This window comes from Pezoporus wallicus, unplaced genomic scaffold (genome assembly GCF_028554395.1).
Source record: "Pezoporus wallicus isolate ANWC-B61680 ecotype Strahan unplaced genomic scaffold, APGP_CSIRO_Pwel_v1 scaffold_11491, whole genome shotgun sequence".
In the NCBI taxonomy this organism is placed as follows: Eukaryota; Metazoa; Chordata; class Aves; order Psittaciformes; family Psittacidae; genus Pezoporus; species Pezoporus wallicus.
The window spans coordinates 5,029,763-5,056,662 of NW_026642649.1; the positions used below are offsets into that span (position 1 = coordinate 5,029,763).

General features: G+C 43.0%; 1 protein-coding gene across 1 annotated transcript in view; it reads left to right on the plus strand.

Annotated features, from left to right (window-relative positions):
• Nucleotides 1-26,900, plus strand: part of CPNE4 (copine 4) — a 221,920-nt gene that overhangs the window by 109,563 nt on the left and 85,457 nt on the right. The window contains exons 3-6 of the mRNA XM_057431321.1: nucleotides 9,352-9,531; nucleotides 16,437-16,508; nucleotides 19,586-19,660; nucleotides 25,980-26,063. Coding sequence (XP_057287304.1) covers nucleotides 9,352-9,531; nucleotides 16,437-16,508; nucleotides 19,586-19,660; nucleotides 25,980-26,063 — 411 coding nt within the window. The remainder of the gene's footprint in view (nucleotides 1-9,351; nucleotides 9,532-16,436; nucleotides 16,509-19,585; nucleotides 19,661-25,979; nucleotides 26,064-26,900) is intronic.

The window sequence follows — 26,900 nt, forward strand, 5'->3', positions numbered from 1 at the left end:
TTTTCAATCATATTCTAAACCCCCAAAACGTAGTATTTTTTACTGCTGCTGCACAGGCAAGGTCATGCATTGCAGTGTGAATTGAAAGAATATTCAATCCAGAACTTCCTTTTGAAGATATTTTAGCTGATCAGGGGACATTAAAATACCATCAATATGGGTGAAAGCAGTCAAGTAATTGATGCATACCTTGATAAAAAACTGTCCTTTGCACAAAACCAAGGAAGACTGTGCTTCTCCTTCCAAGCAGACTAAAAATGAGCACCCCAAATAACAATAAACTGAAACCCCATCAGTGCAGATCTGTATTCCTAAGGCTCACTTTCTAATCTGAGGGGGAACGGTGAATTTGTGACTGAAGAGCTTTCAGATGGCTGCCTGCTCTGGCTTTCAGACTGCTCCCAGGCACTGCACTGCTTACTAGCGTTTGTGGCTACTGGAGTGGAGCTAAGTGGTACAGTACGTGAATGTTATTGTGGCCACTTAAAGGACCATTCTTGCTCTCTACAAAAAGCCAGTGTCCTCAGAGACATGTAAATTAAGGTTGAATTGCAGCTCTCAGCATCAAATGAAGGTTGAGGAATAGTAAATGATGATCATCATAGTCTTTGAACATGTGGGCTGTGTTTGGGATACAAAGATAAAGGAAGATTTAGCATCCAGGCTTCGGGTCTCGGATTTGAGGTAACATTCAAGCATTTTCAGAGAAAAAATGCATTCTCTTTTTAATTGTACCAGTGTAATCACATCTGGGTGGGTTACAACACCTTATCCATGAGTTGATGCAGGTCATTATCCACTTGCGTCGATGTTTTCTGAGCGCTTGTTAAATGTTCAGGGAGCAGAGCACACGGGTATCTCCTGCCACCGAGCGGTTTCTCTAGGGTCCCTCTGTGTCACTTATGGCTGAGTCACAACGTGTTGACTAGCTCAGAAGAGGACTCTTTAATATTGAAGTTTCTATAGCTGCCAGTTTTACATTGTTAAGGCTCATACCAGAATACAATACAGGGGTTTGATGTGAGGGATTCCATTCACTGTACACAGAGACAGTGTGAGCCAGGGATGTGTTTGCGGAGCGCAAGCTGGCATTTCTGCTCTGAATCAGACAAAGCAGAGACCTTGGCCTGAGCCTCTGATGTCCAGAAGATGCAGCCGGGTTATTTTCAAACCCAGCCAGGCAGAAATTTCATCAAAGCCTCCATACTTCTCGTTCAACCTGAGTTCCTGCTCCAGCAACACACTCCTTGCCTGGGAGATGCCTGACTATCTCTGAACTTAGAGGCACACAACAAGTAGGACTCATCCCCTGTGTTAAACCACATGTGCTAGGTGTAGTTTTTTACTGGGTGTGTATATATTAGATGGTATATATTAGTTTTAACTGGGTAGGTATGTCTTGGATAGTTGGCAGTTTACCACTAGGCCAAATTATACTTTCAGTCTTTTGTAAAAAAAAATAGAAAAAATATTTTAAGTGTGATTTAATAAAAAGCTATTTTAATAATGTACTTGAATATGTTAATGCAAATTAATTAACATCAATAGTAACATGTTGATATTGAATTTTTTATATGTTGTTTTGAATATTTTACATGCTTTTTCGTGATAGGAGGTTTTTAATGATAGGAAATAGTGGGTCAGAAATTACGCAGATTGTGTCAATGTCATCCAACTAAAACTGCCACAGAACTGTGGCAGAACAAGACTCCCAGCGCTGACAAATGCAGATAGATTCCCATCAGCGATGTTATTAGGAGAGCAATTAGAGATCCAAGAGGATTACATGAAAGTTTATCGAGAAAGTATCTGTTTTAATGTTTGCTTTCATTGTAGTCCATACAGTGACTAAAAATCATCACTCCGACCCGAAAGATGTGGGTTTCGTGGCATTAGTTTCAGTGCCCTCTAACTCCTAGAGCTATTTGAAGGAAATGATATTTCTTTCCAGAGGAGAATAAACTAAAAGCAGGTATCTGGTGCATTAAGGGATGGTGTGACTGTGCGTTAATGCATTAGTTGAGTACTTGCTTTTTTTCTCTCATATTTGATCTTTCCTAAATGACTTTGAATGGGAGGGATGCTTTGTACTTTCCATTATCTTTATGCAACCTAGACTTGCCTACGAGGTTGATCTTGACAACAAAATGGTCCTAAGGCTCTCGAAACTTCTGTTGTATCTTCCCGAGTGATGTCTTTTGTTCCCTAAAACTGGAGATACCACCAACTCAAAGGTTCACAACCAGTTCAGATCCTTCTTTCTTCATACTGGGAACTGAGCATCACTCCCATCCCAGTTGAAATGACCTTTCTGTTTGGCTCCTGAATAACATGACCATTATTTGCCTGCCTGTATTGCACCCATGGGTTTTTTTGCTGCTTTTCTAACTGTGAGAGCTTGAGGTTTCTCGGGTGAGACTCTGAAATCAGTGCCTGGGAGTCTGCCAAGGACAAGTATAGGTGCTCAAGTGCAAATACTGAGTGTCTGTCTGTACAGACACTCATGTGGCTGTTGTAACTGTATAATATTTTGGGTTTGAGTGGATGAGATAAACTACGTGCAAATACCCATCAACAGTCATACTTCTCTCTCCTTTTAAGAGCTTGGAGTATATAAGGCAAAGTCCATCCAGGAGCTTCTCAAAGAATATCCTGCCTTGGCAAGGGGTTGCTCTAGGTGATCTCCAAAGGTCCCTTCCAACCCTAACGATTCTGTGAGTTTATACATAGTATATAGTATAAATTTTCTGTTTTCTGCTTCAGAGCAATGAAAAGTAACTGAGAAAGTAAAAGTAATTAAGCAGAAGCCAGTCAATGGCCCTGAAAAGAGAAAGGGGCTTTCTTAATGACAGACTTTTCAATTCAGAAATAATAATGCTTGCTTTATGGTAATTCCAGTTGTTTAGACTGGAGCCCCTTGGGGTCGGGGCTGTTTCTATGTATTGGTTTTCCCACTGCTTGAAAGCAGGTCTCTACAGTTGTGACTTGGAGGTTTACAAGCTATCTAATATATATATATATGTATATGTAGATACATAAATAAAAGAAACTACTTGCAGGTAATTTCCAGACTCTTCACATTGATGTTTTTGCTGACGTGGGCAAGATTGTGCTTGGCTTTGGGCTCTACAGCCTGAAAAGAGTTAGAGACCTATTGGCTTCTTTTCACTGCTTCGAAACATCAATTAAACTGAAAGTAAGGGCTGTAAATTATGGCAACCTTTGCAATGACTTTTCATTTGTTGGATAAATCTGTGATGGTGTGAAAGCACTGTTAATAATAGTAAAGATTATTACTAACTTCCTCAGGAGCTCCCAAGCAAAGTGCAAATTGCTTTGTGCGTGGTATCGAATCTTCATGGAATGGACTCTATCATGGCAATTTTCAGTCTTGATAAAATTCAGATGACCTAAAAACAATGCTACCCCTTCAAAATGCACATTTTGTCATCTCAGCTGACAAATGTGATTCTTCTCCATTTAATCAGCATTGTATAATGACTGCCACTGAAAAACAGCCAGTTGGTTTTCCCTTGCTGTCCTGTAAAATGGATAGGGAGCCGTGGCTTAATTTGTTGGTCTAAGAACTTGCTAAAAGTCTAACAGCCACAAAAAGCGTGCTTTGGGCTGAAGAGTGGCACCACCCACTCTATTTCATGGAATCATAGAATAGTTTGAGTTGGAAAGGACCTTAAGATCACCCAGTTCCAACCCCCAGTGTAAAGGGATTTGCATGTTTCTGGCTTTTCAGCAGTTGTTTGGGGTTTATTTTTCTGAAACGCTCCAGGAAATGCAACACCAGTCAAAGTTTTCAGACCATAGTTCTGTAGACCAAGGATTTTCCTGAGTTCATGAGACAGCTATAGCCATGTTGACATTGGCCGTGCTAATTCATGAGCCTGATAAGAATTTCCCCTGCAGCATTGGCCCTTTGGTGAGAAGAGAGTGAATTCTCCATGGCCCTTTCACTCTTAGCACCTCAAAGACGTCAAGTCACAACCAGTGAAAATGCTTTGCTTTTGTGCTAGTTACGTGTTTGCTGGAAACATAGTGGAGAGCAAATAGGTACCAGTTATTTGTGCGGGACACTGAGTTCTCCACAGCTGACCTGTGCTAAAGTGTAGCCTTGAGGTGCAGGGCTTCAGGTCCTGTAGATAATTCTGTTTCCCTCGTTCCCAAGGGCATGCTGAGAAAGCTGTCCGGCTGGAGACCAGTAACGAGTGGTGTCCCTCAGGGATCGGTGTTGGGACCGGTCTTGTTTAACATCTCTGTCGCTGACATGGACAGTGGGATTGAGTGCGCCCTCAGCAAGTTTGCCCATGACACCAAGCTGTGTGGTTCGGTTGATACGCTGAAGGGAAGGAATGACATCCAGAGGGACCTTGACACGCTTGTGAGGTGGGCTGATGCCAACCTCATGGAGTTTAACCATGACAAGTGCAAGGTCCTACACCTGGGTCGGAGCAATCCCAAGCACAGCTACAGGTTGGGCAGAGAAGAGATTCAGAGCAGCCTGAGGAGAAGGACTTGGGGGTGTTGGGTGATGAGAAAATGAACATGAGCCGGCTTCAGTGTGCGCTTGCAGCCCAGAAAGCCAACCGTATCCTGGGCTGCATCAAAAGGAGTGTGACCAGCAGGTCAAAGGAGGTGATCCTGCCCCTTTACTCTGCTCTTGTGAGACCTCACCTGGAGTATTGTGTGCAGTTCTGGTGTCCTCAGCATAAAAAGGACATGGAACTGTTGGAACAAGTCCAGAGGAGGCCACAAGGATGATCAGGGGACTGGATCACCTCCTGTATGGAGACAGGCTGAGGAAGTTGGGGCTGCTCAGCCTGGAGAAGAGAAGCTGTGTGGAGACCTCAGAGCAGCTTCCAGTATCTGAAGGGAGCTACAAGGATGCTGGAGAGGGACTCTTCATTAGGGACTGTAGTGATAGGACAAGGGGTAACAGGTTCAAACTTAAACAGGGGAAGTTTCGATTGGAGGTGTTGAGGCACTGGAATGGGTTTCCCAGGGAGGCTGTGCATGCTCCATCCCTGGCAGTGTTCAAGACCAGGTTGAACGAAGCCTTGGGTGATATGGTTTAGTGTGAGGTGTCCCTGCCCATGGCAGGAGGGTTGGAACTGGATGATCTTAAGGTCCTTTCCAACCCTAACTATTCTATGATTCTATGATTCTTTAATCACTTGAAAGCCTGGTAAGGTGACAATAAGCTTCTACCTAATCCTTATTTATCCTGCTATATGCAATAGCTTACACTTCATCTAATTTTGATAGAAGAAGAAAAAAAGTCCTCCTGAGGCTCTTTTTCCTCAACTTTTCAGCTAGCAGTTGAAGATAGAGAGGAGATCCACAGCCAGGATTTTGACCACTGAATTACTTCTTTGTCAGTGAAATTTCAGCTAGGCTTGTTTCCTCACTGAAATGACCGTGTGCATCACAGCTCTGCAAAGCTCACTGCTTTTCAGTAGCTCACAGACAAAAGGCGCAGCAAACAGTTTAAGAATCCTGAATTTTAGCATTTATCCATCTCTTTTGAGATTCCTTTAATTTGATGCTTTCTGGCAGCAGAGACAGGTTTGCTTCAGGAGTGATGATGGGTCCACAGGAAAGCAGGCGGATATTTCTGCTACCCGTCCATCCACAGTGAGCTGTACAGGAAGAAAACAGCTTTCAAACCGAGCTTCCAGCTTCCTCCAGGTTTGATTGAGAGGATTCAGAAGGCCCAAAGGAAGAGGCCCTTTTCTTCTCTGTACTTTAAGTCCTGCTGTTGAGATGGCGCTTTACACTGCAGAGCCCTACTTTGGTGTTTGTGTGTCATTCATGCTTCCCCAAGGGGAAGCTCACAGGGTGGCTGCCTCCAGATGGGCCTGCCAAGTAATCCTGGCTGCTCAGCAGGGTGCCTCCTTCTGTGGAGTGACAAGGGCCAAAGAGATGAAGAGGGAAAGCAGCGTGAATCCATCCCGGGAGGTGAAGATGCAAGTCCTTTTCTCTGTATAAATTGTCCTTGAAGGGAAAGTGTGGGTAAAGCTGTATCATGAAGCAGATGTTCGGATCATGGTGTCAGATGAGGCTCTTTTTAAGGTCAATTTTAACTGTTGACACAGCCCAAAGGTGCATGTAGCTGTCAACTGCTTGCTTTGAACATTCATTCTGCTTTAATAAATTGAAGAAATCCCTTGTTCTGTTAAAATAACAGATGGCTGAAATCCTAAAGCTGTGGGTATGACCCACGTTGAGAAATCTACCTGCCTTCAGGATTAGGTTGCCCAATAGTTTCATGTAGCTGGACCAGAAGTGCAAGTTTCACTTACTTACAGCATGCTGTTGTTGGACTTACGAGCTCTCTTCTGCAAAACAAGGGAGATTTAATGTGGTTGTTGGTGGTGTTCATTGTGCTTTGGAGAGCATTCAAGCTGAGAAGTTCTGGCTTTCTGAATGTTTAGTTGATGAAGCTAGGCAAAGTGAACTGTGTTTTCTTTAAGCATTTGAGCCTTCATCATCCATGCAAGTGGAAATGCTGTTACTGATTTTGGGTGACAACGGGATTAAGCACCTATGACATGAGGCTGACATCTTGTATGGATCTGTGTTTCATGTTATCATGGAACATGACATGGGATTTTGCTTGGAATGAAACAGGTCCAGTATTAGAATAAGTTGTTGTAGTCAAAAACAAGTCAGCTTTTGGGGTTTTGTAATTGTCTGCATCACTGTTCATCATGTCCTCCTTGATGATTATCAGCATGAAACTGCACCTAGCAATGGTATTCTCACTGGTTTTCATTAATGTTTCACACTTCTCCAGTATTTCTAAACGGATGATGAAGGCTTTACAGTTGAACACCAGAGCAGGAAGACTCAAGAAAGGACAGCCTCTAGTAAGTGGCAGAAGTCAAACAGAGATTATAGCTTGTGTTTAGATAGCATCTTTTGACCTAGAGCTTCCGAGGAGAGTCAGTGGATTTATTGAACTGCTCTCCGTTCACCGCTGCTTCTTCATCATGAGTCGAAGACAGGGAATGGAGCCAGGCTTCCCATGCTGAGGACCTGCCAGATTTTGTAGCTGAAGAGTAGGGTAATTGTGAAATATGCTGACAAAGCAGACTAGAGACAAAGTAGACTAACGGGGCTGATGCGACTGCATGCTGCTAGCTGCTGAGGCAGGCATGAAGAATATTTTGTCACTTGTGGAGCTGTTGGCATTGTGTCCTTCATATAGTTTTTTCTCGTGTGATCCCGTGCTCTGACATGCAGGATTGATGTATCATCTCAATAACGTGGAAGGACTGGGGTAAGTCAGTGAAATGGCAGTATTTCAGTACGGTGTCTCTCAAGGGAAGGACATCAGTCAATCACAGGCTAGAAAAAGCAAACAGTGTCCGATCACTGTGTGACATGAAGTTCTTAATGTCCCTGTGTGCAGACCTGTGCCTCTGTTTTCAGGCACTTCACTTCCTGAATGGTCATGTACTTAACCTGTATTGAGCACAAGGGTAGATCTTGCTGCATTTCGCAGTGGAGAAACACACGTTCCAGCAGCAAAGTAGAAATGAGAACCGGTAGCAGGGAAACTTCAGTTAACTTCCTGAGGAGATCTGCCATACCAGTTAAGCAATTACAGTGACACCGTTAAATTACAAGGAATGGGTTTAGGAGATTGCTGTGGCTATGAAGAAAGATTTCACACTGATCCTTTAAATGTTTTGTTTCTTGGATCTGCTGAGGAGCTATTTCATGAGATGACGGCTCTGCTGCAAGTGCATCAAATCACTTTCCGCATAGACGAGATCTCAGGGACACCCCATTGAAATGACTGGTTGTCTGGCACAGGAATGTTTTATTTGCTAGCAGTAATGGTGATTTCAGGTCACACTGATTGATTGCAAGTGGGGATCAAAACATTTTTGAGACAGGCTAAGCACCTGAATGAAGGTAGCTGGTATCCTTTCTCATTATGCTTTGCATCATTGTTATCAGAACCATCATTTTTAGTTGGTCTGAGCAAAGATATGAAGAACTGAATTTGTAAGTAAGGCCACTTTCCTTTTTGTGGTGTTCTCATCTTGGCGTAGTCAGAGCACATTGATACAGCTGTGTGGGAAGACAGCAATGGTAGCATACTGGTTTGCATCTAGTCAAGGACTGGTAGCATCTGTTTGATGATTAGCTAAAGGATTTCAGCTGTTAGAGCTGTCATCCTGACACCTTTGATGAGCATTAAAATAAATCTGTGCTACCAGGAACTGTACATTTCCCCCCCCCCTTTTGATTTGCTTGACTCTTTGTGTCCTTGCCGATAACTAGCAAGGCTAATGCATTATAAACTCTGCAAAGCAAAGCAGGCAGCTGTCATTTTTTGCACAGCAGATGTTCCTGATCAGGAATCAGACAGAGGATCTCATCACTCTTCCTCTGAGCAATTTAATTTGTCTATTGCATGGCACACCAGCCACCTCCTGTCTCGTGACTGATGTGCCCAAGTCCTACTTCATTTCAGGATCAGTTCCTTTAATCTTACAGAAATATTAGGGGGGTTTGCCAGTGCCAGAGCAAAGAGAGTGGAGAAAAGGAGATTGCTTCGTTGCTTAAAGTGTCACCAATCAAATGCATCATAATGAAAAGTAGCAAAGGCCTTCTTCAAAAAAGGAACCCAAGTACTACATTTTAAGAGAACTAGAAAGTGCTCGATGAGAACTTTTCTGAAGAAGCAGCAATATAGATTTCATGGTGTTTCTTCAGCAGTTGTAAGGCTCAGGAATAGTGATAAGCAGCATATAATCCATCAGATTCTTGTAATGCAGTGTAGCGAGGTGGAAAAAATGATATGTTTTTAAGAAAAGTTGTTAGCTGTGGCTCCAGTTCTCCACTCCTTAATCACCCAAGTTGTCCAAAATGAATAATTACTGGGGGTTTTGCATGCTTTTCCACTTAGTTTCATGAAACTGTATCGCTCTGCTGCAGTTTTGCAGTGTTGTTTGGTACTGCTGGACACGTAAATTCTATGGTTATTCTATAGTTAATTTCTCAGTTATTAGTCTAGCACACGGCAGTCATTTTGCCTCGCTCCTAACTGCCCCCTGACTGATCTAGCATACCCAACCAGGGGAGCAGCCATTGCTCACCCTGCAGAGAAGGCAGCAGAACGTGCCCTTTATCTGCCAAAGACTTGCTAAAAGGAGAGCTGGCCTTACCTGGTGCATATGGGCAGCCCCACACGGAACTGCAGTGTCCACAGCCACAGTCGTAGCTGTCAATCCTGGTAAATGAACGCACTGTATTTGAGGAGCTCATTGGTGTCCATCACTGGTACACCTAGAAACCATTCATGGTCTCTTTTCCACTTGGCAGGTTGACAGGACAGAAGTGATCCGCACCTGTATAAATCCCGTCTTCTCCAAGCTGTTCACAGTGGACTTCTATTTCGAAGAGGTGCAGCGGTTGCGGTTTGAAGTCCATGACATCAGCAGCAATCACAATGGGCTGAAGGAAGCAGACTTTCTTGGTGGCATGGAGTGCACTCTTGGACAAGTAGGTATCACCACCATTTTTCCCCTCGTTGCTAATCCCCTGTACGTATGTGAAATATAGCCCTTTGTTAGATGACTGATGGGTGAGATTTGTCATTCATGACAAAACTCTTAATTCCTGCTTTGAACAGGGTAATTAAGAACTTCTGCTGCTTTGATTTACTGCTGTAATATAGCTTCAAGTTAGCCAGTGCTATGAGAAACAGAGCATCTGCTTGGCCCCATACAGCAGAGCTCAGGCTCTTTATACCAGTGTTGAGAAATAGACTCGTTTGGAAGGAAGCTATTGTTCCTAATATTATATGGGATTTAAAGCAAGTTTCAAGTCCAAGGAATGCTTACAGTTATACTTTATTCACGCAGGGTAGTGCCTGGTGATTTGGCAGCTAGAGAGATAGGGTTGGGTTCATTCCAGTCATCCAAAAGTTAGGTGTCTAGACTAAGTTACTCTTCTGATTTCCATCTTTAGTTCAGTGGAGAGAAACAGGCAGTTCTAGCAGTTCCATCACAGATTAGGGTAATTGCCTTCAGGAGATACCTGTCTTTTCCCTTCAGTTATCAAGAGAGTCTGGACAGCTGGCTTAGAGTAGATGCCTAACTTTTGAGATTACTAAATTTAAGGGTGGTGAGTCCTCTTCACAGGATCGATATCTAGAAGTGATCAGAGCCAGGTCTGCTGTCAATTCCTATATTGCCGACTGCTAGCATGCTACAGTGCTCCTGGTATCAGAGTTTATTTCCAACTGGCAGACTTGTTGTTATGCTTTGGTCTCATAACACAGGTCCATAATGGCAATGCCAAGGATGGCCTCAGTTTCTCTGAGCTGAGTGTAAATTTGCTCTCCATTCTGTGGTAGCTTGTGTGATGAGACCAAGGGATGCTTTCATCTCAATTAAACTTTGCAATACCTCCACATAAGTTTGTAACCTGAACGTAGTAGCTTGGTGTGGAAGATGCTGCAAAGCTTTTGTCTCCTATTTTCTTACCTTCTGTTGTTGCTCCCTCAACTCCACTGCACATGAATCCCTTTGGTTTTCTTCCCAAGCATGCTGAAAGAGGAAAAGTCCGATCAGTGAGGGAATTAATGTGAAATGCATTGACTAAAGTTCAGTGTAAAAATACCGGTGATTAGGATGTTTACAGTGCACTATAAAGTCTGTTCTTTTTGACAGACTACTTGTGGCCTTAATGAAAATAAGCTATCCTGTAGCACCAAGGAGAATAAGAAACAAAGGAAAAAGTTATTATAATGTTCTTCTTGCTTAATTGGCTTGAACAGGAAAGGGAAAAAATGTCATTGCTGCTGCCTGTAGCATAAACGTCTTTATAATGATTTGATCTCTAAAAATAGCACACAGCTGGGTTGGTTGCAGTGTAATTTTAATGGTAACCAAGAAAAAATAATAACAGTGTGAAATCTGTTCGCAGCAATGTAGCCTGGAGGACTCTGATCTCACATTTAGGCTGGTTTTGGTGTTTTTTTTTTGCCCTCCCCCCTCTAGTTTTTGAACTTAACATCATGCTTATTATCTTCATGGCCTCCTCTGGACTTGGTGGAGGAGGTCCACATCCCTCTTGTGTTGGAGGCTCCAGAGCTGCACACAGTGCTCAAGCAGTAATATTTTAACTGCCATTTGGGGGTACCACTGTATAAAAGTGACGTCTAGCTTTCATATAGGTGCTTCAGATGCTATGAATCAGTTCATCCTTGGTAATGGTTTTACAAATGTTGTCTGTAACTAAGGAAAGTAAATTCTTCCGCTTCTCCTTCCCTTTTACTTTTCCCCTTTCACAACCTTAGGAAAAGTTTTCAAGCACTCCACTCACCTGGAGGATTCCAGCTGAATCCCCATCTAATCACTGAAGATTTTGTCCTTCTGTTCCTTTGTGGTTGCTCACAAGAAGTGTGGTTGCTTCAAGGAGCATAGCATAGGATAGATTTATTGGGGGGTTTCTTATTTAGTAGGTTGGATTTTTTTGTCCATCAAAGAACAATGGAAAAAACGTCCTAGATGGACAAACACTGCCAGAAATTGAAATTGGATAGCCTAATTTCCATGGTATATTCAGCTGAGAGAGCAAAACCAAGTCCTTTTCTATTTATGTTTTAGGTTTAGTTTATGTCTTATGGTTTAGTGCCTTCATGTGTTCTGAGCCTCTCTAATGCTCTCATCACAACTGTGCATATTCCAAACTTTATAAAGCATTGAGATTGCATTACTTAGTACAGCAAGGGCTCAGCCTTTCTAACTTCAAAGTTAACTCCTGAAGCACACAGGAAGGTGGCTTAGTTTGACTCTGCGGTTTCACCCAGAAATCTCAGCCTGATCTTTAAGAGCTCACCACAATTACTTCAATGAATAATCATTTTCTGTCGAGCCCTAAACAAACATACATTGCCATGACATTCTTGATTACTGCTCAACTTGTGCCTGCAACAGCGCGAAGGTACAGGAACCAGCTTACATGCTGTGAGCCATCGCAGGTCTGCAGGGTGGGAATAGCCTTTGTGCCTTTTCTTCCATTGCTTACCAGGGCTGGTCTTTGACATTTTCAAGTGGTGATTTCATTCCTTGTTTGGTTTCTTATCATTTACACAAGTGTTAAAATACTGCTACAGTTCACAACTCCCCTGCTTGCTCAACTAGCATTTTGCTTTTAGTTGACTAGAGAGTGCGGAGAGCTGCAGAGATGTAAATCTTTTCCTGCCAAGAACCTTTCCAAGTATTGTTTAGAGAGTTCGGATTTCCCATACACACATTTATGTATAAATGATATTGGAAATCTTCTTTCACCATAATGAGTATTATTGTTTCTTCTGTGCTTTTAATAATACGTGCCATTAGCAGATTATGCACTTGAAAATGCTGACTGATTATTAGCTCCGTTTCAGCCATTGCAAATCCCCTTGCTCTTGAATTGGAGAAAGGCTAAAAGAGCCATGATTGCACCTGAATTAATTATATTAAAGTAGTCTGTATGGGAATGTTTGCTTAATAGGCTGTTGACTGCTTCCGTGGTGCAAAAAGCATGGGACCAGTGTTCTCAAGGTGTTTGAATTCCTGAATCTCATTAGATTTCTGTATGCCTCCTGAAGTATCCGAGTACCTTTAAATAGCTGGCCTTTGATCTCCTCCAAATGAAGTTGCTCAATTCATTAGCGGGATGAATAATGTACTTTATTAGATAGGAATGTCATTTTTACCAGGGCTGACTCAGAGCACAGACTAATCAGCAGTGCAGCACTTTCTCTAACTTTACCTATTCAAACACCTCAGGTATCTCTTGGTTTGCTGTTGCAGCCTGATCTCTGCAGCTGTAAGATTTTCAGTTCTAGATGAATATTGCTGGGAAAAGTTAATGGAATTACTTGCACAGTTTGTACTGCTTTGTTTTTACCTACTTTATCTTCTTCTGCGAATGACTGTGGCAGTCTTTAGAAAAGTAATTCAAAGTTTAGTTTGCTAATATAAGGAGTTGTTATTATTGTGACTAATTCTGAAAGGGCTGTTACCCCTAATTAAATTCAAAGACCTTTTAGGCTATTGATAAGCTATTTCCTGTAATAAGCTTATTTCCTCTTGTGGTAGGGATAGCTTTTTTTCTCAGTATGCTGTTTTGATTAACTATTTTCAGATACAGATCTTCAACAAAGACAGAAAGAGGTGTAATTCATCTGTAAATAGACTGTGAGCTGATCAGTACTATAGGGAAGAGTGGCGAGTATGGTATAAAAAGTGTCATGTGTGATAAAACTGGCTCTTCCAAAAAGAAGGAATTGCGTGAGCAGTTGGACAGAATGAAACTTCCTTCATTGTGGACACATACATCTGAACTTGATGCCTTGCAGTGGATTTCTTGGTACCTGTGAAGGGGTGAACTCATCAACCAAACCTTTTTCATGAGAGCAGTTATGTCACTGGCATCTGCCTGCTGCCTGGTCTCTTTTCATGTTGAAATGTAGCACACTTAATGCATCTTTGACTATCTGCCATGATTCATGTGAATTATTTGGGGGGTTCAAAAGTGGCTGGGGCATGAGTAGAAAAACAGACACAAGCATGTCAGAGTTGTACAAATCCTGCTTTGTCAAAACTGGCTAAAGGTGACCACGCAAAGAAGGAGAGAGTTTCTGCACTGGGAGACAGAGCTACCTCAGTCCTTCATTTAGGAGATGTTACAGCTGTGACAAAAGGTTCTTTAAGGGTGGTACTGATTTTTACACGAGAAGGGCAGAGCTTAAGAGAGCATGTATTGTAACTAGTAAAGACTTTTGATATGGTTATGTCCTGACTTTTACATGTCACAATCCTTCTCTCACTGTAGTCAGCTGTTGTTTTAGAAAGGCAAGGTGGCTGTATTTTGCTGAGCTCTCTGCACTTGGAGCCTACAATTTCACAAGTACCTGTCTCACTTTTTGAATCCAAGCAACGTTGAGCACATCATGGTGCAAGCAAAAAGCCAAATAAAACAGTGATTGGAACACCAAAGACAATGGGTTCTTCCCTGAAAATGTGGAGGACAGCCCAAGAAGGCTTAAACAGCGTTCATCCTCTCACTGCAAGCAGTGGGGTAGAGAGGATGCCAGTAAGGTAGACCAGTAAGATAGATAAAGTGGGTTTGGAGCATATAATGCTTTAATAGCTGTTAGTTAATTTAACTGGATGAGGACAACTGACACTGTATTACAAGGGTTTGAAGAATCCCCTCTGAAAAGGAACATGTTTGTTCCAAACCAAAGTGAAAATACAGCTGAGGTAAGGTTTGAAGACTCAGTCTTGTCAGTTTAGGGTATTAACTGAGTCCATCTGAAGACACTAAAACATAACTAATAACTGAGGCAAAATGCTTGGAAAAGACGACTTCAGGGCACAGAATTAGCCCTCTCCGAACATTAAGGAAGGAGGAGGAGGCAGAGCTGTGGTACTGTGAAATGTAAATCACATCACAGAGAAAGGTCAAACAGGAAGAACATGCTTCCTTGTTGGCCTCAGAAACACCACCACAGGGAGATGTACACACTGTTGTGAACAAAGTGATGCCACGTTTCGAGAAAGCTGCTGGTTTCTAAGTGAAGTACACCACTTGGGAAGGACATGCATAGTGTGAGAAAAACGATGAGAAGATGATCTCGGGGACGTTCAGTAGATGATGGGTTTGTAGTACCACAGAGGAAGATGCGTGGACTAGCACTCCATAAACATGAGGCTTTAAGGACACTAGTGCATGAGTTAATGTGATGCCAAAACCATGGACAAGGCTGAAAGCTTACAGTGGTCGTTCTGCAGCTAGAGAGGTAGTTCCCCTGCAATTTGAAAAGATATAAATAGAAGCAGTCCCTAAGAGAGATGGGGAAAATGATGCTTCTTGAATTAGAAACCCTATCAAGCCACAGAGCTGATCAGGGACCAACATTCACTGAAGGGCACTTAAATAAATGCCTAGAGAGGAATGTGCAGATTTTTGCAAGGTGTGCTGGGTTTGCCTGGGGTACAGTTCATTTTCTTCACAGTAGCTGTTGTGGGGTCATGTTCTGGATCTGTGCTAGAAACAGTGTTGATAGTTCAGGGATGTTTTAGCTACTGCTGAGCAGTGCTTACAGAGTCAAGGCCTTTTGTGCTCCTCACCCCATCCCAGCAGTGAGCAGGCTGAGGGATGCAGAAGGAGTTGGGAATACAGTCAGCTGGGGGTACAGTCAACTGACCAAAGGGATGTTCCACACCATATGACATCCTGCTCAGCAATAAAAGGTGTGGGAAGAAGGAGGAAGTGGGGATTGTTTGGAGCGCTGGCGTTTGTCTTCCCAAGTAACTGTTAGGTGTGATGGAGCCCTGCTGTCCTGGAGATGGCTGAACAGCCGCCTGCCCGTGGGAAGCAGTGAATGAATTCCTTGGTTTGCTTTGCTTGTGTGCACAGCTTTTGCTTTACTTTACTGAGATAAACTGTCTTTATCTCAACCCACGGATTTTGTCACTTTTAACCTGCTGATTCTCTCCCCCATCCCACTGGAGGGTGGTGCTGAGCAGACAGCTGGGGTTAAACCATGACCCAAGGGCTGGTGAAAGATCCAAAAGAGGCATTTTTGGAAGTGGTGTGATAACCACGTTTCTTTCCTTGATATATCAGCATCGTTCTAGGGGGTGTTATTAGGGAAACAGTGTCTACATGTACCACTGCTCTTTGGTGGGAGATTGCTTTCCAAACTTGAGGTTGAATCATGTATAGTGTGAAGGACTCTGCACTGGGAAAAGTGAACACGTTTGATGGCGATTGAGTCTGTGTAAAAGACATTTGGATCAAGGGAAAAATGCTAGAAAAAGGAAAAGACCGGGTGCTCTTTGCAGTCCTGAAAAGCATTGGGTCTGCTAGGAGAAAGTTAAGCAATTGTGCAAGTCTTTATAGGAGCAATACCATCTGGAGAAGAATTAACACAGAGATGCTGGGAAATGATTGTTCAGCTAAAGCTGTTTGAGTATCCCAACTGGCAAGGAAGAGATACAAAGGCTTCTTCAAGCTGTGTACTGTGGAGGGAAACTTGTGCTTAACCTAGCTGTCTCAATAACTAAATGTGGGGTTCCTGTAAGAAAGTCCAGTGGGCAGAAGAGGCCAGTCTGAGTAAACAGTTTGAGTCATTGAAGGAGTTACTCTATTCAACTCAGTGAATTGTGTTCTTCCTGTTCTGCTTGGTCCTATCTGCTTGCCTTGTCCTTCCACTGAGTCCTGTCTGCAGGCTTCCTGGGGAACTTGCTTCTCAGTCATGGTCTTAGTAACTCTGTGCTAACTCTGATCGTGGATTAAGGCACTACTTTGATACAAAAGAAAAGCAACATAAAAATGAGATTACAACAAGCCATGTATTTACTACAGCTTCGGGCTTATTTCCCTTTGTTTTGATTTTTGTGCAGATTGTTTCTCAGAGGAAGCTCTCCAAGTCCTTACTCAAACATGGGAACACAGCAGGAAAGTCATCTATAACAGTAAGTCCATCTTAAATGCACTCTTGGTTTCCTGTTATGTAGAAATATCTGATGTGACTAATTATCCCTAAAAGCATCCTGCTAAGTCACCAGAACAACCCTTGATGGAGCGATTATTTAACAGATAATTACGTTACAAGCATCTGACAAATGCTTGTAAGGAAATGGCAACAGATAATGTATGATTTGCATGAAAGCCACAACACTTATTACTACTACTTTTAAGTACTTTGACAGCAGGCAAGTTGTACCACTCAATTACTTTAAGTTGAAGGTCTAGAACCTTCAGAAGCTCAGTTTGACCCATTCTGACACACGCAGGAGTCTGTTGTTTCTCAGCCCTTGGGCTTTTTGCAGTTCCTAAACCCAAGAAACTAGCAGAGCAGACACACACACATGCACCCAACACCACCAAATGCAGAAGGTTGATGAGATTAGGTATTTTAGCTGCGTTGTAATGCAATTACAGGCTGGGTAGTTATAGTCCCGTGTGTATCTTGAAATCTGCAAATCAATGTATTACCTCTCTTTCATCTTTCTCTTTGCTGGCTTGTTGGGGAGATCAAGCTTGTCTGCACTGAACCTAGCATGCTTGTGACATTTGCAGCTCTGCATTAAGACAAAGACTGTACTAAAATATTCTGCTTTGGGGATCTCTGCTCTGTTGCCTCATGGGGTTGAGAAGGGCTTTTTTTCCTTGATGTGCAATTAGCCAGATGGGTTTCTTTTGGCTTGACTGTTTAGATTTTTTCCTGCCTTCAACCACACAAGAGACAGCAGACTGTGAGAAAATGCTTCCTGAGAGCCCAGGGGAATCTTCTTTCTTAGATGTCTTCCTTGTTCCTTGGAGAGGAAGAGATTTGTTTTAATGCATAAGGTAAAGTCATGTTTGATCTGGGCTTGGAAAGGAATTCCCCACTCATCTGGCTGAGGAGAATCAGGAGAGCATTTTGCTTCCTAAATAACTTGGTTTGGCTTTCCTGCTGGCATTATCTGGGCGTACTTTATCTCATCCGCCTTCATAGTGTTCTGCCCCCCTCCTGTTCTATGAGGGACACAGAGGAGTCTAGTCTTGTGAAAACACAAATGCTCTGGTTCATCTAAAATCGTTAGGCTTGTAACTAGAGTGTTCTGGGAAAAGTTAATGCTCTGTGATACACAAAAGGTGAAAGAAAATGAGTTAATAGTCCCTGCTGGCCTAACACTGGATGATAACCGTGCAATATGGACCTTAGTTACTTGCTTTGGCTTCCAGCCAGTAGAACTAAATTGTTGACCGTGCTTGAATGGGAGAAAACTGAACTCAGACAAGAATTATTGTGTGAAAAGTTTGCTGTCCCAACAGAATAAATCAGGATGGACTATTTCGCATTATTTCAGGACCTGGGGACATACCTGGTAACCACCTCCTGTGTGCCTGTGGGATGGTACTTGCATGCACACTTAGGCATCTGTGCCCCTACATGGCTGAGTGTGAATATACCACAGGTCACTGCTGTGAGGTGTCGCAGCCAGAGGGGATTTTACTCCATTCAATTTGTTGGTAATTATAACATCAACTTTTAATTACTGGTTTGGGCATTGAGGAACAAATATGACAAAAACTCTTAGGGAAAACACCTTTTCTCCCACTTCCCTGTACTCAGTGCCAGTTCAGGCACCTCTCCCGACCCCCTTCCTTCATAGTTTCCACTCCCTTTGCTTTCCGTTCATGCTATGCTCAGTCCCTTTGATGAGGTGATGGGTGGCACAGGTCAGGATCAGAGCATAGGAAATCTACTTTTCTACTACTCTGTTTCTTACTCATATTCTCAGCTCTGCTGAGAGGGCTTGCACACAGGCCCTGATCCCTTTGGGGGCATCCCTGCTCCAACATAGGCTTAGCTGTGCCCTCAGAGATACGTCCTCTGGCATGGAGCACCTCCTTCCAGGAGTGCGTCTCCACTCTGATCCCAGCAGCGTTCCTTTCTCCATACCTCTTCCTGGATCTTCTTCAGGGTGAACTCACAGGGCTCCTACTGCTGTTCCCTTTGTGCCTCCTGCCTCTAGGAGCTTCCACCCTTTCTTAACTGTGTTCACACAGAGGTGCTGTATTGCGCCGCTGATGAGTTGATGTTTCGGCGTGCCAAGCCAGCTGTGGGGCTCACATCTCCTTGCACAGGTCACCCCTGAAGCCTCTGCTACCAAAACCCTGCCAGTTATGCCCAGTGCAGAGTCTAAGTTAGTTTCTGCCAAAGAAACTCCGTGAGGACCTGCAGTCCATGTGGTGGAGATGGTCTGAGCCTAGCTGGGAAGCTGATGCGGCTTCCAAATGTGTGGCTGTGGGTATAAAACACCTCGGAAGCAGGTTCTTCTGGGCAATTTAATCTCTGGAGACGATATTTATAATAGAGAAAAATCTTATAATGTGTTTTTTTTCAAAGAACATAGTGAAATATCCCAGGTTTGGTTAATACCTTCTCTCCACTGAAGCATTTTAATGGCTGTTTTGGTTGGGTTTATTGGGGTGGGGGGGTTAGCAGCATTGCACAGCACAGTGACTGGTATCATTAGCAGCATAGTTTCCACCACCTGAAGGAATCACACTATGTTACTTTAGTGTTACTTTCTTCTGGCCCAGTCTACAGTGAATGGTTTTGCCACTGTAGCTATTGCAGAAAAACTCTACCAGGAGCACTCCTCTAATGTGAATGTGCCTTTCATAGCAACTAATGACAGGTGACTTTGCTTCTTTTTCCATTTAGCTTACCAAATTATGCTGAAGCATTATTTTTTCCTGTCTGAGGAAAAGTACTTGATCAGAGGAAAGGGGTCCCTGATGGATGTTGATGTCTGTACATTGACAGGTGACTGACAAGACATAGTTGAGTGATACAGAGTGATTTGGGGTTTGTAGGCTTAAAACGGTGGCACCCATCAGCTGAGGAAGGGATTCACCGAATGCTCTTAGCGCTGATTGCGAAGGGAAACATTAACTCGTGCCATGCTAATGGGGTCTACAGCCTTCACACTGGGCAATGGCACCTTTCTCCCATGTCATTCCACTATGCAAAACTCAAGTGCAGCTTTCCATTTAGGTGATTGCCGAGGAATTGTCTGGCAACGACGACTACGTTGAGCTTTCCTTCAGTGCACGGAAATTGGATGACAAGGTAAGCTGCTTGGTATTAACCTCACTGAATGACATAAGAATGCCTGCAAATAGAATTTGATGAGCTTTTCCCTGATGGATCTTTTCTGGCCTTCTATTATGAAACACAACAGAGATTTCAGATGAATGTTCACAGTGAGGCTTTCCGCAAGTTACAAAGTAATTAAACAAAAAATAATCAAGGGAATCTAATTAAAACCAAGACAGTTAATTACACTGTAACCGAGACAGTTTAATCATTTAAAATGCCACACATCAGAAGTGCTTAGAGAAGTGAACTTTCTGTAAGCAGTCAAAGATGTTGTACTTGAAGCCTCTTAAAATAAAGCTTGAAAACTTCCTAAGAGCTGAGTCATGATGTACATTTGGTTCAACAAAATGTAGCTGGAATGTGAGAAAAAGGTTCTTGCAGATTTGTTAATAACTTTTTCCCTCTTTAATAAGAAGACTCCCCACTGACTCGAACAGTGCTCTTCTTTATGAGCTCTACCCATCTCTGAAAATAGCTGTTGTTGTTTAATAACATAAACATATATTAAGCCTTTCAAGCAACACTGCTTGAGGTGCTTGTAAGCTGACTGCTTGTAAAGAACACTGTTCTTTCAGTGTAATAGCAGACATAATTATTTGTGGGAATCCGGGGGGTGTTTTTGTATATAGATGTCATAAGACTATGATCCTAATAGGGCTTTACATATAATTGGATATAAGGAGGAAATTCTTTCCTGTTAGGGTGATGAGGCACTGGAATGGGTTGACCAGGGAGGTTGTGACTGCTCCATCCCTGGCAGTGTTCAAGGCCAGGTTGGACGAGGCCTTGGGTGAGATGGTTTGGTGTGAGGAGTCCCTGCCCATGGCTGGGGGGTTGGACCTTGATGATCTTAAGGTCCTGTCCAACCCTAACTATTCTATGATTCTATGAATGATTACAGTTGTACTGGATCACAGTATCTACCATTCTTACATATAAAGCTGCTTCTAATTAGAGGCATATGGTCATGCTATACAAAAGTTTCTGATTCTGATGATCCAAGCATGTGTTTGTGAAATGTGACATTGTGAATAGCTTAAAATCAAATCAGTGAGAGTACTTTTGGATACAGACATCAGATTGTCAAAACCAGGCCCTAGCTGATGAATAGTATTTCTGGTCAAAGCTGCCAGAAAATCTCAGGTGAGCAGAAAACACCCAAGAAGATGAATAACAGTGGAATTTATGTGGATCACGCAGGTACATAACGTTCCCATGCTCAGGATCATTAACAATCCTAAATGATCAGGACCTGAATTTGCTTCTCATGTGAAAGGTGAACAACCTTCTTCTTCAGTTGCTGGAGTCTTAGTGTTTCTGAATCGCGGAATTGATTTAGGTGTCAAAATGTAGATTTAACAACCTCTCTGTAGACAGCCATCTTTAGGTGTGATTTCCAAAGTTGTATGCAAGTCCTGCTCCACATGCTGTCACATCTAGGAAAAAGGAAAGAACATACAGAGCATAGGGAGGTTCTGCTTGGTCGTTCCTTTTCCACAAATGTAAAATGTGATCTGATAGAAATTGTGATTTCTCATGGCTTTTGTTGGTAGAAATTAAAGGGATGCTGCCAGAGTGCTCTTCTGAGCTAGTGTTGTCTGGGCAACAGCTTTAGAGAGGGATGGAAACCCTTTATGGGTGTAAGTTAAGGAGGATCATTTTGAAATACTGCAAGAATATTGTCACTCTTGCCATTTTATCATGTCCAGGCAAGGTGAGCTTCATTAGGTTGCCCAAAGAAGGTGTGAATACTACATCCGTGGCAGTGTTCAAGGCCAGGTTGGATGGAGTCTTGGGTGACATGGTTTACTGTGTGCTGGCCCTGCCCATGGCAGGGATTTGGAGCTGGATGATCTTAAGGTCTTTTCCAACCCAAACCATTCTACGATTCTATACCAAATTCCTGAGTGATGCAGTGTGCAACTCAAACAATGACTTTGTGTGTGTTATCTGAATCAAAACTCTTGTCTTCAACTGGTAAAAATCACTGGAAGCCTGTTCCAGTTGAAAGAAACCTTTCAGTTTCCTCCAATTAGGGATGTAGCTCTAAACCTGGCTGGACCTTGGCCTACCTCATTTGTAAGAAAAGGCTTTCGGTATGGCTCACAGTGAGCTTTGACATCAGCACTTGCAAGGCACTGTTAGTAATTGCTGGTATTAAGGTCTGAAATTACTTAGGTTGCATAGTTTAGCCATTGATGAAAAAGCGTGGGTGCTCCAATGTCACATAAAGGTCAGTTCATCAGAGAATAGAGAAGGGTCTCTCTTGTCAGACCCTGAACATCATTTTGCATGGCTTTCCCTACTCAGAGAAGACCTGAGTAGAGATGTAACATCAGAGAAACAAACTGAGGGCTGGAACTGGCCTTGGAGTCTCCTGAAAGACAGGGAAAGCCTGTGGAAGCAATTGTTCTTGCTCTGCTACGCAGGGTCACCTTTGTTATCCCAGGGATTCCTGTGCTGGTAGCTATCGGGGTGGCAGAAGACACCTAATGAATCCTAACGTCTCACAGCTTGCAGATAAGGGAAGGCGGTGAGGAGGTTCTGGATGTGCTTTAAAGATAGAAATCAAAATAAATCCCATCCATATTACCATAAGACGTATCTTGAATGGTCCTTGAAAGAGGATCCAGATTGTGGTCCTTAAGCATTCGAGTTTCCTCCACTAGAGAAAAAGATGTGAACAGCACGTTTTTGACAGATTTAACAAGGTTTGTTAATATAACTTAACAGACAGACTATGTTTGTTGGCTGTATTATTGGGGTGGTTTTCACTCCCTCCACATAAAACTGCAAGAGGTTTAGAGAATCATAGAATCATAGAATAGTTTGGGTTGGAAAGGACCTTAAGATCATCAAGGTCCAACGCCCCTGCCATGGGCAGGGACACCTCACACTAAACCATGTTACCCAAGGCCTCGTCCAACCTGGTCTTGAACACTGCCAGGGATGGAGCATTCACAACCTCCCTGGGCAACCCATTCCAGTGCCTCACCACCCTCACAGGAAAGAATTTCCTCCTTATATCCAATCTAAACTTCCCCTGTTTAAGTTTGAACCCGTTACCCCTTGTCCTATCACTACAGTCCCTAATGAAGAGTCCCTCCCCAGCATCCCTATAGGCCCCTTCAGATACTGGAAGCTGCTCTGAGGTCTCCACGCAGCTTCTCTTCTCCAGGCTCAACAGCCCCAACTTCCTCAGCCTGTCTTCATACAGGAGGTGCTCCAGCCCCTGATCATCCTCGTGGCCCTTCTCTGTACTTGTTCCAGCAGTTCCATGTCCTTTTCATGTTGAGGACACCAGAACTGCACACAATGCTCCAGGTGAGGTCTCACAAGAGCAGAGTAAAGGGCACAACCCAAGCAAAGCCAACTCCATTTTTCCTGTAAGGCGGCAGAAACATTCAGTGACACATCATAGGAAAGCCCCGGGTATGAAAGTTTCCTTTGGTGAAGTGACTTTGCAGAGATAAGGGTGTATTTTTTATTGCAGTGCTTGTTTGGAAGGTACAGCCGCATTTTCACGTTTCATTGGAGCCCTGTCTGCTCAGCTGGCACGTCTTTGTTTCAAGAGATCCACTGAGAACCCTTCACAGTGGAACAGTAACTTTTGAGAAGGTTCTATTGCAATAATAGCTGTGTCACAATTTCCATAACAAGCAGCTACGTTTTGATGATAGCTATAATAAATAACGAGCACTGGGGCAGGGAAACTGCTTTTCCTGGTCTGAAAGAGGCAGTTATCATTGCTAAGGGGAGATTCTCCAGCAAATGGCAGCAAACTACAGGCTAATGCTGCTCTTTTATATATATCAAAGTTTAAGCCTTGTACTTGTGTTACTACTGTGTAACTGCTGCACGTACTGAAAGAACAACGTGCATTCTACCACTAGCAAGTACATTAATCATTTAAACATTATTAAAGTAGCAAAGCATTAAACCTTTATTGCTGCGATTCTTCTTCGAGAGGCTATGCCTGAGAGATTATGTAAAGCTGATAGATTCAGCATAACAGTAAAAAAGCTTTGAAAACATGCATAGCTACCAAAGCAAAATGTTTCTTCAGCTTATCGTCTTGGAGTTGTTAACAAAGCATCTTCCGTATTGAAGGATGTTTTGTTTGTACCTTCGTTCTGAAAGGAATTAGGCTTTGGCTTTCCATTCAAGGAGGGTGATACATGGTACTATGCAGCATTAATTCATTTTAGGTGGCATTGCCTTGGTAGCTAAAACCAGATTATTAAGAATGACTGCCCTTGTGCTAAAATGCTGTTTCAGCTTTCAGGATACTCAGCTGGGAATGCTACACAAAATCCTGGTTTCCTTTCTGAGCCTTTCTGCACTCCAGGGTGCATTCTCGGGACGTATCATTTTGAGGTGTTTCCTTTCAGATAACTTTTCTTATCAAGCTTAGGTTTGATGAGAATCTGTTAACATTAGGCTTATAGTCAGCTTTAATCAGTGCACTTACCTGTGAGAAGAGGTAGCTCAATCTTTTTTATCCCTCTGTGCTCCAGATTTATGGCATTTCTAAGATTAAACCAATAGCCTCAGTCTCTGCTTGTTCTCTTCACTACGCAGTAGTAATCTGGCAGAACTGGATCACCAAAGCCCCTTATATACTGGCAGTTACAAGTGCTGAATAGAGTGCAGAGACTAAATCTACATCAGGGCCTTAAGGCAAGCTCTGGAGTTACAGGATCTGTTGGGGTTTGTGCTCATTCTACACACTTTCACGTTAAATGTCCTATAGCCGTGTAATTGAAACACATAGGCAAACCCATGACTTTGTTGTTCAGAGCTCCACATTAAGATTTAATAAATACATATGCACATGCTTTGCAGCAGTTCTAAACGTACCGTTACCTTTCCTCTAGTATGAAAAGAAACAGATCATTCATAGAACAGCACTCTGAAAACAATACTGGTACGTGTCATCTTTATGCATGGAAAAGACTTCAGGTTGCTTGAGCGTTGCCCGAGGCTTCATGATCTGCAGGACTCCCTTTGTTCTCCAGGCATTCAAATTCATGGGGCCCTTTTCAATACCCTGATTTATTTGCTTATTTTGCAGTTCTGGAATTGTAATAATGCCCTACAGACAAAATGATGTGCTCAGACTTTTGCTAGCATCTCATCCAAAGGTGTTCCCATCCCAGTGTCTATTCAGCTAGTCAAATATAAGTATGGTGGGCATTTGGTGAGGAGTCAAAATTGTAGGACTATGCATATTACAGTCATTTTTACGCTAAAGCTTTTCTAGAAATACTAGAGGAGCAGAATTCCTCACTTCCCCAGGCTGATGTGGAAGCCTCTGGTTTTGGATATGACCTATGGAGAAGAACAATATTCATATGCATAAAGTTAATCACGTGGTTCTTTTGAAGAAGAAAGTAAAGGGGGGAGTTGAAACTACGGGACGTGGGCTGAGTCCATTTGAATCCTGCTCTTGCAGCGCTGTGCTGTTAGAAATCTGAGTTGGCTGGCTTCCCCCCTCCAGCTATGGAGGGCTAACATCCAGCTACACTCCCACCCCCAGCCAGCATGGCCACAAGAAATGAGATGTTGTTGAAACAAAAGGTGCTTTGGCCAGACTTAAACAGAAAGCAACTTAATTGAGGTTTGTGTAAGAATGCTCAGGGTTGTCAGCTGGATGCATTATAAGAAGGCATTCTGCAGTGCAGTGAGCATAGTTAAGAGATTTGCTGGTTCTTAAGAGATGCCAAGTAATTTTATGTATTCCCCTGCTCTGTCATCTTAACATGGACCCTGTTATCACACCCTAGAGAGGACTTGCTTCTCTAACCTCTAATCCATCTTGACAGTACTTGTATTAGTTGGTAGCAGCACATCGTGGCCAATTAACCACTGTTTTGAGAGGGTGGGTGAATAGTACCCACTGTAGAATCTGCTTCAAAGGGTCTTGCATGATAAAACTGATGTCAAAAGACCAAACAGGTATGGAGACGGAAAGAAACAAGCTAGATGGATGAAGGAGCTGAAGCTCAGGAACCTGGCCTGGGTGTAAGAAAGGAAAAGGCTGTAAAATGGCATCTTACAGTTCTGCCTGCCAGGAGTGCAGTTAAACTGAGGACAACAGCTGTGCCATGGAAATCCTGGTGGAACAAGGACAAGGATGAAATATTACTCAGACGTACCCAGAGGTCTCACTAAAGCCATGCTGGCTGTCCTTTTTCATTAGCAGGCAGGGGAGCACCAGCACAGTGTGCCTGGAAGGCTCAAGGAAAATCAAGTCTCAGGAGTTAACCTGTCCTATATTTTATTTTAGGACTTTTTCAGCAAATCTGATCCTTTCCTGGAGATTTTCCGAGTGAATGATGATGCAACCCAACAACTTGTTCACAGGACTGAGGTAAGGAATAGGGTTGGATTTACATTCCAAGGACACAGGTGGGCTGTCAGAAGGAATAGTTTATGCTCCTCATGTCACAAAAGGCATTACAAGCACCCACATTTCAAAACACTTCTATCTGTCGTGTAATTATTGGCTAATGGGTATCAGGTCTTGACTTATGCCCATGAGAGTAAGGGAAGATGGTACTGAAGCCAAAGATCCAAATGTGGTTAAACTGAAAGATGCTCTGTTTGAAGGTCAGGAGTTCTACATATTATGTTTAGCCCAAATCATGCTACAGAGGGGATCATATTTTTGCTGTTAATACTATATTGCATTTTCTCTACCTCATCCCAGGATGCTAATGTAAATCTGGGTGCTTTACATTAGTATCCTATGTCCCAGTGCCATTATTGCTTCCATGGTATTGCCTGGCACTGTCTTCAAAGCAGCTTTTAGGGGTACAGGCTGGAGCTGTATTTGGGATTATGAGCCTGTCTGTTATGGATCCCATAAAGTCTTACTTGCAAGGCAGACCATGTGTGTGTAAATCAGTGCTGCTTATCCACATTGACCAGTCCTGCATCTCTTCCGTGGCTTCCAGTTCAGTGATGTATTCTACGACCTTTCCCTTGTGAATTATGCTCCCCCTGAAGCATAGCAGTACTGGGGCAATCTCTGCACCATGATCTGTGCATGGGTCCATTTCCCACCCATGCTCCTTTTTGGAGCTTTCCTGAGGAGGAGTGTTGCAAACTGCAGGTAGCTCAAGGGCACATATCCCTTGCATGTTTCTTCTGCAAACCTCCAGCTGAGCTCTGCTTTCTTCTCTTTTTGATGAATGTACGGTATTGG